General features: G+C 39.5%; 1 protein-coding gene across 1 annotated transcript; it reads right to left on the bottom strand.

Moving 5' to 3' along the window:
- Positions 1-1,447: 1,447 nt before the first annotated feature.
- On the bottom strand, positions 1,448-10,134 carry SAMD15 (sterile alpha motif domain containing 15). The gene is made up of 3 exons (XM_029237156.1): positions 8,392-10,134; positions 7,451-7,549; positions 1,448-1,708 (listed from the first exon to the last, which is right to left on the bottom strand). Exons 1-3 carry the CDS (start codon positions 10,027-10,029, stop codon positions 1,448-1,450), a joined length of 1,998 nt encoding a protein of 665 aa, XP_029092989.1. The 5' UTR covers positions 10,030-10,134.
- Positions 10,135-10,219: the final 85 nt, after the last annotated feature.

Raw genomic sequence — 10,219 nt, 5'->3', positions numbered from 1 at the left:
AAGTGAATCAGTTATACATATACATATGTTCCCATATCTCTTCCCTCTTGCGTCTCCCTCCCTCCCATCCTCCCTATCCCACCCCTCTAGGTGGTCACAAACCACCTAGCTGATCTCCCTGTGCTACGTGGCTGCTTCCCACTAGCTATCTATTTTACGTTTGGTAGTGTATATATGTCCATGCCACTCTCTCACTTTGTCACAGCTTCCCCTTCCCCTTCCCCGTATCCTCAAGTCCATGCTCTAGTAGGTCTGTATCTTTATTCCCATCTTACCCCTAGGTTCTTCATGACCCTTTTTTTTTTTCCTTAGATTCCATATATATGTGTTAGCATACAGTATTTGTTTTTCTCTTTCTGACTTACTTCACTCTGTATGACAGACTCTAGGTCCATCCACCTCACTACAAATAACTCAAATTCATTTCTTTTTATGGCTGACTAATATTCCATTGTATATATGTGCCACATCTTCTTTATCCATTCATCTGTTGATGGACACTTAGGTTGCTTCCATGTCCTGGCTATTGTAAATAGAGCTGCAATGAACATTGTGGTACATGACTCTTTTTGAATTATGGTTTTCTCAGGGTATATGCCCAGTCGTGGGATTGCTGGGTCGTATGGTAGTTCTATTTGTAGTTTTTTAAGGAACCTCCATCCTGTTCTCCATAGTGGCTGTATCAATTTACATTCCCACCAACAGCATAACACATTTCCTTTTAAAAACTTGTAATATAAATCCTTTTTCTCTGTTTTTGAGATGTATGCTACTCTTCTAAAAAGGTGAATAAACTTTCTGCCAGTTTTCCATCCCGGGACTGTCTTTTGGGGGAGGGGGCCCTTGGAGCCGCCTCTTTGAAATGCGAGCATTTAGAAGGATGGCACTTTGTCTCCCTGACGCTGGGGGTTTAGCCTAAGTGCTTGGCTCCAGGTAGTAACTTTCTGTTTGTCACAAAGATATGAGAACTTTTATTTTTCCTTTGGATACAGACAGTCAACATGTAAATAATGGATTATATCTGCCTGGCTATATAGAAGGGTGAGATTTCCTTGTCTTGGCAATCTCTTTAGTGGCCTGCCTGTAATGTGCATCACAGTCTGATTTTATGCTGATTCAGTAATAAAACTGTTTCCTTGCCTGCACTTATGAAGAGGATTATCTGGGTTGGCAGGTGATTTTACTTTTAGTCTGTTTCTCCATCGTGCTCCTACTACCAGATGAAGTACTAGAATTTATCAGGAATTCTTACAATTACCCAGAAAGAGAAATATTGCTATCTTTGTTTTAACAAGGGACTAAATTGACACACAAATAAAGGGAAGGTGCTGTGAGTCACTGGCAGAACTAGGAATGGAGCCAGCAGTTCTAACTCTGATCCTGAATGAAGAGAAAAAGAAAATGCAGAAATACCACACTTCTTCCCCCACATAATTTAATTTGATTTTCAAGCTAAGTGAAACGGCTTGCCCTGTGGTTCAATGGAATATAATGCTGCATCCTCCTCAGGGGTGGTTATTTCTGGAGCATAATCCTGTAATCCCACTGCTTGCACAAATTCAGACAAGGTCAAGGAATCATATTTAACTCCACTATGACACTTTTGCTCTAAAAATAAGCCAATATTGTCCCTGTAGGGAAGGCTGATGGAGCGTGTGAATAATGGCTCTTCAATTCCCAGTAGCTCCCGGGTATGCTGAGAAATTACCTGTAATGCAAGGATAATTTTTTAATGGGATTAACCTGAAAATACAACTAAATCAAGTAAGTTTTACTTAGATTCCTAGACCTCTTGAATGCTAACCCCTTAAGCTAATTCTATGGGGAAATGATAACGAGATAACACATTGAAAGGCTTCCTACCCTGGCATTATCAAAACACAGTTCTTAAGAGAAACATCACATGATTTATCTTTTTAAAAGTACCACTTAAAGATGTTTCTAGACCCTTGCATCAGATAGCCATGGATGAGTTCATTTCTTTTTCTTGGCTGAGCAATTTGACCAATGATATGAGCAGATAATATGTTCAGATTAGGAGCCATGACTTTCTCTAGGAAGGTTAATAAGTAACTTTATAAGGGGCTCAGTTAACTAAGAAAAAAATTATTACTCAGTTATTCAATTTATTTGCCTGGAAAGAAATCTCAAACACTAAAAAGCAGACATTAAAGTTCCAGTTATTTTATTAGTGCCTATACTTGTATATTCTTTTAAAATATCTTTTGCCACAATTTCAGTGTCTCTAAAACATACTTTGTATTCATTGAGTACCGTGCCACTTGATATCCTAAACTGTCAGTGCATTTTCAAAGTCTAGTTTTAATTGCAGGTCTGTTATAACACTGCTATTTGAATTCATATTCTGCCTCTGAGTGAGAATGTAGTCCGTGAAATTGCTGCTAGAACACAGTCAAAGGAGTATGTGGAATGGAGTTTTGTTTGTTTAAAACTACTGGCCATAGTTACAAGGCTGGAAAATTCACACCACAGACAATTCTTAACCTGACGCAAAACTGCCCATTAGGAGTACATTTTAGATAGCTAAAATACCATTATTAAAGCAGATGTATCATGTCCTCAAGATCTGCTTGTTGATTCATATAACAGTGTGGATTAATGTTAAATGCATTTTGCTAAGGGAAAGAAGCAAGACTCAAGGCCTACATATTATTTGATTTCATTCGTGTGACGTTCTGGAAAAACTATAGGGATAAAAAACAGATTAATGGTTGCCAGGGATTAGGTGGAGGGATAGGCTGACTACAGTGGGGACACGGGAAGTTTTAGGGTGATAGAATCGTTCTATACAGTTCTGTGGTGGTGGATACATGACCCTGTGCATTTGTCAAAACCCACAGAATTGTATACTAAAAAGAGTGACTTTACTGCAGGTAAAATTTTTAAAAGCCAGGATGTTGTGGGAACCCATGATGGAATATAAACTCTGGGCAGGTGAATCTAACTTTATTACAAATTAAGACAAAATCTCACTGAAGGGGTCTGGGAAGAAAGGAGCTGACCTAAATAACTTTAACTTTGAAAAACAGTGCTTTGTCTAGTTAGTGTAAGGCTAATGACAGAAAGAACCGTACACAAATACTGTACTCTTTTGGTAAATTTGTTTCTTATAGGGATACATATTTATAAATAAGCAGAGCCAGGTTTCTCACTGTCAGAGAAAGAAGTTATAAAGAAGCAAAGTGGGGTAGGGAGTAGGAAGGATGAAAGCTAGTATGAACCCTGTGGTGATGGACTAGAGTCGGGGATATCAGTACGAGCACATGCTTACGGAAATAAGATAAATATTTGTGTGTACATGGGTTAGTATATATACATATATTTCCTACATCCTTCTGCTGAGAGTGCCTAGAAGCAGTAATACCTCAGCAGCAACAAGCACAACTCGTGACCACATCTTAGTTTCTAAATACCATTCTCTAATAAAAGCAACCAGGGCTCCTTGGAAACACGCCTGCTTCTAGGGCTGTAGCAAGGAAAATAGAAAATGCGTCTGAAGTAAAGTGTAGTGCCAGAAAATGCTAAAAAACAATAAAATGGAATAACGGGAACATGTCAAAAGGACACAGGAGACAAACTGAAAGAGTTCCCAAATAGGGAAGAAGGGACAATTAAACAGAAGAGTTCCTTAAGCAGAGTTCCAATTAAACATGGAAGGAATGAGGAAACAAAATCATCATTAGAACAACATAGTAATAACTGATGCAGGCAAGATACACTGATGAATACTAAAATTAGTGGGCAAAACTTTAAGAAGGAACAGGTAATTTGCATAGCCTCAAACCACCTCCCCCAGTATATCGATTACTGTGGTATTTACTCTATGTCCATAAACTCTTTGATACTCTTCCCTCCAGGAGGTGGAGCTTAATTCCCCTCTCTTTGAGTATGGGCTGGACTCAGCAACCCACTCCTAATGAAGAGAATATGAAAAGGGAAACACAGTAACTTTGTAGTGAAGAAACCTGCAGGCACCACCTTGACCAAATGATCAAAGTTAACATCTCCAGTAATAAATCACATTGATACCATGTACTGCCTGATATGATTAGATGAGAAGGGCTCATCATCTCTGTGATAGTCTCCCCCCAAAGCATAATCTCATGGGAAACATAAGACAAACTCAAACTGAGGGAAATCTACACAATACCTGATCACTACTCTTCAAAGTGTCAAGGTCATGAAAGATAAAGATCAAGAAATTGTCATATATTGGAGGAGACCAAGGAAACATAACAGCTAAATACAAGATAGTATCCCCAACTGGATCCTGGAACGAAAAAAGGACATCAGTGGAAAAATTGCAGAAATCTGAATAAAGTCTGTAGTTTGTTTAATAGTACTGTGCTGGTGTTAATTTCTTAGTTTTGATAAATATATAAATGGTTTGATAAATGGTTACATAAGATGTTAACATTAGGGTAAGCTGGGTTAAGAGTATATGGGGGACTTCCCTAGTGGTCCAGTGGTTAAGAATTGGTCTTGCAATGCAGGGGACGCCAGTTCAATCCCTGGTCAGTGAACTAAGATCCCACATGCCGCGGGGCAACTAAGCCCATGTGCCACAACTATAGAGCCCAAGTGCTGCAACTACAGAGCCCACGTGCCACAATGAAATATCCCACGTGCTGCAACTGAGAATGACGCAGCCAATAAATAAATAAATATATATTTTTAAAAGAGTATATGGGAACTCTCTGTACTATCTTTGCAACTGTTCTGTAAAACTAAAATCATTTGAAAATTCTAAAAAATATATATTTTTGTTTAGTGACAATTGCTGACATGTTGTTATGAATTTGTGCTATTTAAATAGCTTGCAATAAGGCAGGTGTAATAAAATTCCTGAGATATTATTAAGCTTATAAGGCTCTAGTTTGTAACATAAAATCATGCATATGAAAGGAATAAGCAATTCATCTATATTCTTCTCCAAATATTTATCACAGAGTTCTTTTGTTCACTTGATGGAGTGAATAGTTTAAAATATTTTGTGAATTATTTTCTAAGACAGAAAGCTGAAGCAAGTGCTATCTTGTCTAGCTTGTCCCTAGAATAAATAAGATTGACTTTCTCTCCCCTTTTTACCAAGCTAGTGCATCACTATAAATGGGAAAGACAGGATAGTGGCTTCCAGTGCTCCCTTGGCCAGGTGAGAAGAATCAGTGTTTCTCTTTCACAGAACTAGAACAAAAAATCTTAAACTTTGTATGGAGACACAAAAGACCCCGAATAGGCAAAGCAATCTTGAGAAAGAAAAACAGAGCTGGAGGAATCAGGCTCCCTGACTTCAGACTATACTACAAAAATACAGTCATCAAAACAGTATGGTACTGGCACAAAAAGAGAAATACAGATCAATGGAACAGGATAGAAAGCCCAGGAATAAACCCATGCACCTATGGTCAACTAAGCTATGACAGAGGAGGCAAGAATATAAAATGGAGAAAAGATAGTCTCTTCAACAAATGGTGCTGGAAAACTGGACAGCTACACATAAAAAAATGAAATCAGAACATTCTTTAACACAATACACAAAAATAAAGTCAAAATGGGTTAAAGACCTAAATGTAAGACTGGTTATTATAAAACAGAGGAAAACATAGGCAGAACACGCTTTGACATAAATTGCAACAATATCTTTTTCGATCCATATCCCAGAGTAATAGAAAACAAATGGGACCTAATTTAACTCAAAAGAAACCATAAGCAAAACGAAAAGACAACCCACAGAATGAGAGAAAATAGTTGCAAATGATGCGACTGACAAAGGATTAGTCTCCACAATTTACAAACAGCTCATGTAGCTCAATATCAAAAAAACAAACAACCCAATCAAAAAATAGGCAGAAGACCTAAAGAGATATTTCTCCAAAGAAGATATACAGATTGCCAACAAACACATGAAAGGATGCTCAACATCACTAATCATTAGAGAAATGCAAATCAGAACTGCCATGAGGTATCACCCCACACCCGCCAGAATGGCCATCTTCAAAAAATCTGCAAACAATAAATGCTGGCAAGGGTGTGGAGAAAAGGGAACCCTCCTACACTGTTGGTGGGAATGTAAATTGATACAGCCACTATGGAGAACAGTGTGGTGGTTCCTTAAAAAACTAAAAGTAAAGCTACTATATGATTTAGCAATCCCACTCTTGGGCATATATCCAGAGAAAAACATGGTTCAAAAGGATACATGCACCCCAGTGTTCATTGCAGCACTGTTTACAACAGCCAAGACATGGAGACAACCTAAATTTCCATTAACAGATGAACAGATAAAGATGTGGTACATATAATAGAATATTACTCAGCCATTAAAAGGAATGAAATAATGCATTTGCAGCAACATGGATGGAACTGGAGATTATCATACTAAGTGAAGTAAGTCAGACAGAGACAAATATCATATGATTTTGCTTATATGTGGAATCTAAAAAAAACGATACAATGAGCTTATTTACAAAACAGAAACAGACTCACAGACTTAGAGAACGAACTTATGGTTACCAGCGGGGAGGGGAGGGGTAGATTGGGAGTTTGGGATTGGCATGTACACACTGCTATATTTAAAATGTCTTTCCATGAAAAAAGAAAAGAAAAAAATTAGTGTTTCTTTCTTCCTGCACCCCTCACCAGTCTCACCTATACATTCTCTGTCATCTTAGTATTTTGTAGGAAGAACAAAGGGAAAGGTGAGTCACTTCTGTAGGTGTTAGAGACATAAAATGTATGACAGCTTTGGAGGAGAGGTTACTGTGGGCTGGGAAGATCAGGAAAGACTTCATGGGGAGATGAGAATTGAGTTGGGTCCTGAGGGATGGTTAAGATTCCTATTAGTCTTGCAGGGGAGGCGGGGAACTGAGCAAAGATGCAGAGGGAAGAATGCACAAGACAGGTTTGTGAGGGTGTGAGCTGGACCTGTGAGGCTGAAGCAGAAGATTCACATAGAAGAGTACCAGGCGAGAGAACAGTGGTGGGAGAAAACTTGTGGAGGGGCCTGAATCCTAAGCTGAGGAGTTGAGACTACCTTGTAAGTAGAGGGGATCCAAAGAAGCTTTGAGTAGTATGCTGTATAAATAGTTGGAAGGTGAGAGTCTAAAAGCAGGGTCCTTGAATCCAAAGGGCCTATAGACAGAGGCTAAAAGCAGGCTACTGGTACATTCTAAGTACATTCTAGTAAAGGTCTGATAAAGGTCTGAAAAAGTGGGAATGGAGAAAACCAGATGCTATAGGAGGAATTGATAGTTCTTGGGATCTTTGTGGGGATCAAAGGAAAGAGAGGAAGCAACCACTCCGAGCCTGGGAAACTAGGAGTATGATAACACCTTTGGGAGAAATTGGAGGCCAGGTTGGAATAAAAGGAGGATGGTTTGAGATGGTAGCACTGTTTCAGTGCTCTAGTGGGAAATTATACACAACTCACCTTCATGTCCTCGAAATCTGTTATACCCATCTGAGGGAGGTTTGAGCAGTTTACGTGGATGAGTTTTCGGCCACTGATGAAGTTTGTGGTAAAACACTCCTATCAGTACAATGAGAACATTACTCAAAAGATGTATGGCAAATACGGGAAGAAAAAAAGCAAGAAAGAGAAAAGGAGGTGGGAAGGAAGGAAAGAGGGAGGGAGGGGAGGAGGAATAAATAAATCATATTTGTCTCTAGCTCTGTACTGATAAAAAATTTTAGTTTAATAATCCCACATATTTTCCATCTAAACTCTTGATTAAATTTCACACTGCTGCTTAATTTTTTTTTTTTTGCACGATACAACCAGTGCTTCTTTCTTGCCTCAACTACATTTTTAACTACAGTGGTACCAAAGATTTCAGATCTTGTTTTGTTTGTGGAACATAGTTGGCAGTGAAATAATAGGATTCACCCTATTTAAAAAAGAAAACTATCCTTGGTTAATTGGCTATATAAATTAGTACTGTTAGGTGATCATGATACACATAATACATTTGGGGCAGACACTAAGATTAATAGTACAAGTTCAAGTTAAGGGAGTTGCTACTAAAACAACCTAACAAAGTACCAAAAAGTCTACCTTGGATGAAATCTTTTTAGAAATACAAATTTCTATGAAAAGAAACCTACATAAATTTCTTAGTCTTTATTCAAGGATTGCAGAGAAGTATAATCACTGTGATGAATAGGAAAAACAAACGTGACCTTTCCTTCCTCTCCCAATATACAAATATGTATCGGTGGAAAGGCCAAAATTAAAATCCAAGTTACCTCTACCATAGTCCATGCCTCTTCTACACTCCTTCTAGTGAAGATGCAAAAGCTCAGGTAAGGATAGAGGAATAAGAGGTAGAGGAATGAGAGTATACGATTACAAAAAATGTCATTTTTGTATACCTTGTATTGAGGGAAGCCTAGCTGGCAAATCCACTCTGCAACTTTCTCTGGGCTCCATTCAAGATACCCAAATTGTAGGTCAGTACTTTTTTTTGGCTGGGTTTCTTTATCTTTAGGTACCAGTGTCATTGACACTGGGGACAGATCTTTCTTTTCATTAGAGGACTCTTTTAAATCCCTCTGAGACTCAGAGTAATATGAGTAGAATTCATAATTGGTATCAGAAAACTGAAACAGATTTTGGAGTTCTTTAGAAAACTCATAATCTGTATTCACTGAGTCTACTTCACTTATTGGAAGAGACTCTAACACAGAGTCTTTTGAAACGTCTTTAGTTTCTTTTACTAACAACTTTCTTGTTTGATAGTCAGAGTACTCTGGCTCATCCCTGTCTACAGAACACTTAAGTCTGATTGGTTCTGGCCTATCTTCCTTGGCAAATTCTACACGTGTCTCTATTCTAAGTAGTGGTTTGGCTTTATATGGTAACTCTGAATCTATCTTCTTAGTTGGCTCTGTTTGTGTCTTCTCTTGCACCTCTGGTATGATCTTCTGTGGTGGCACCTGACCTGTTTCTTCAGTTGACTTTCTCGGTTCTTTCTTTGGAAACTCTGGTTTAGTCTGTTCTGGTGGCTCTGGAACTTGCTCCTCAGTTGACTCTCTTAGTGTCTCCTCTGATCTGGACTTCTGTGATGGTGCTAGACCTGTCTCCTCAGTTGATTTTTTCTGCTTATCTTTTTGATCTGGAGATTTGGTGTCCTCTGGTGGCTCTAGAACTTTCTCTGCAGTTGACTTTCTTTGTGTCTCCTCTTGAACTTCTGGTTTGGTCTTTCCTGATGGCTCTAGAACTGTTTCCTCAATTGGTTTTCTTGATTTTTCCTCAGAAAACTCTGATTCGATCTCTTCTAGTGGCTCTGGAATTTTCTCTTCAGTTGACTTTCTTTGTGTTTCCTCAGTAGACATACTTGGTTTCTCTTCTGGAAACTCTGGTATGGCCTGCTCATGTGGCTCTGTCCTTTTCTCCTCAGGTGACTTACTTTGTGTCTCCTCTGGAATCTCTGGTGTGGTCATCTTTGGTGGCTGAAGATCTGCCTCTTCAATTGATCTTCTTAGTTTCTCACTTGGAAATTCCGGTTTGGTCTGCTCTGTAGGTTCCAGACCCGTCTTTCCATATTGCTCTCTAAGTGACTCCTCCCAAACCTCTAGTTTGGTCCCCTCTAGTAACTCTAATCTTGTCTCACTGATTGTGGCCCCTGGAACCTCAGACTCGGTTTCCTTTCGTAGCTCTAGATCTGTTTCCTTAGCTGCCTCTATGAGCATATCCTCTGCGACATCTGGTTTGGCTTCCTCCTCTGGTTCCCCATGCTTTTCGTCCACAAGGACCTCCAAATCCTTGAAAAGCTCTATCTGTCTGGATGTCTCCGACTTTACCTCTTTGGGAATCCCTAGCTCAATCTCGCTAGAAATGTCTGTCTTGGACTTGTGGGGAGCCTCTTCCTCGGACGTCCAGGTGGGTTTCAGTCGTAGGTGTATATTCTTAGCACTCGCCGGTGTCACCTCTTTGAAGCCCTCTTCTTGCGTCTCTGGTTGTGGCTCTTGGTCAGTCCCTACAGGCAGCTCTGGCCCTGCCTCTGCCATGCTGCCTGGTTCGACATCTTCAGTCACCTTAAGAGACTGAAGTTTTGGTCTCTCAGGCTGCAGGTCTTCATCTTCACCGGGGCCGGAATCGTAACCTTCTGGGACTTTTGCCGTAACGCACACTAGCCGACGCGCCCAGGCCTCCTAGCAACCCCAATTTCCGATAGCGTGTCTATGGATACCACGACTT

This window comes from Monodon monoceros, unplaced genomic scaffold (genome assembly GCF_005190385.1).
Source record: "Monodon monoceros isolate NGI ecotype Baffin Bay Population unplaced genomic scaffold, NGI_Narwhal_1 Super_Scaffold_21, whole genome shotgun sequence".
Classification (NCBI taxonomy): Eukaryota; Metazoa; Chordata; class Mammalia; order Artiodactyla; family Monodontidae; genus Monodon; species Monodon monoceros.
This window is presented reverse-complemented; position numbering and strand designations above follow the sequence as displayed.

What these genes read in the sequence shown, in the direction of transcription:
- SAMD15 (XM_029237156.1), bottom strand. Translation starts at nt 10,029, where the DNA reads ATGGCAGAGGCAGGGCCAGAGCTGCCTGTAGGGACTGACCAAGAGCCA. An exon ending in TAGGCTTCCCTCAATACAAG is followed by an intron (nt 7,550 to 8,391) that starts GTATACAAAAAT and finishes TTGTACTGATAG; the next exon opens with GAGTGTTTTACCACAAACTT. An exon ending in CAGATTTCGAGGACATGAAG is followed by an intron (nt 1,709 to 7,450) that starts GTGAGTTGTGTA and finishes CTTGCATTACAG; the next exon opens with GTAATTTCTCAGCATACCCG.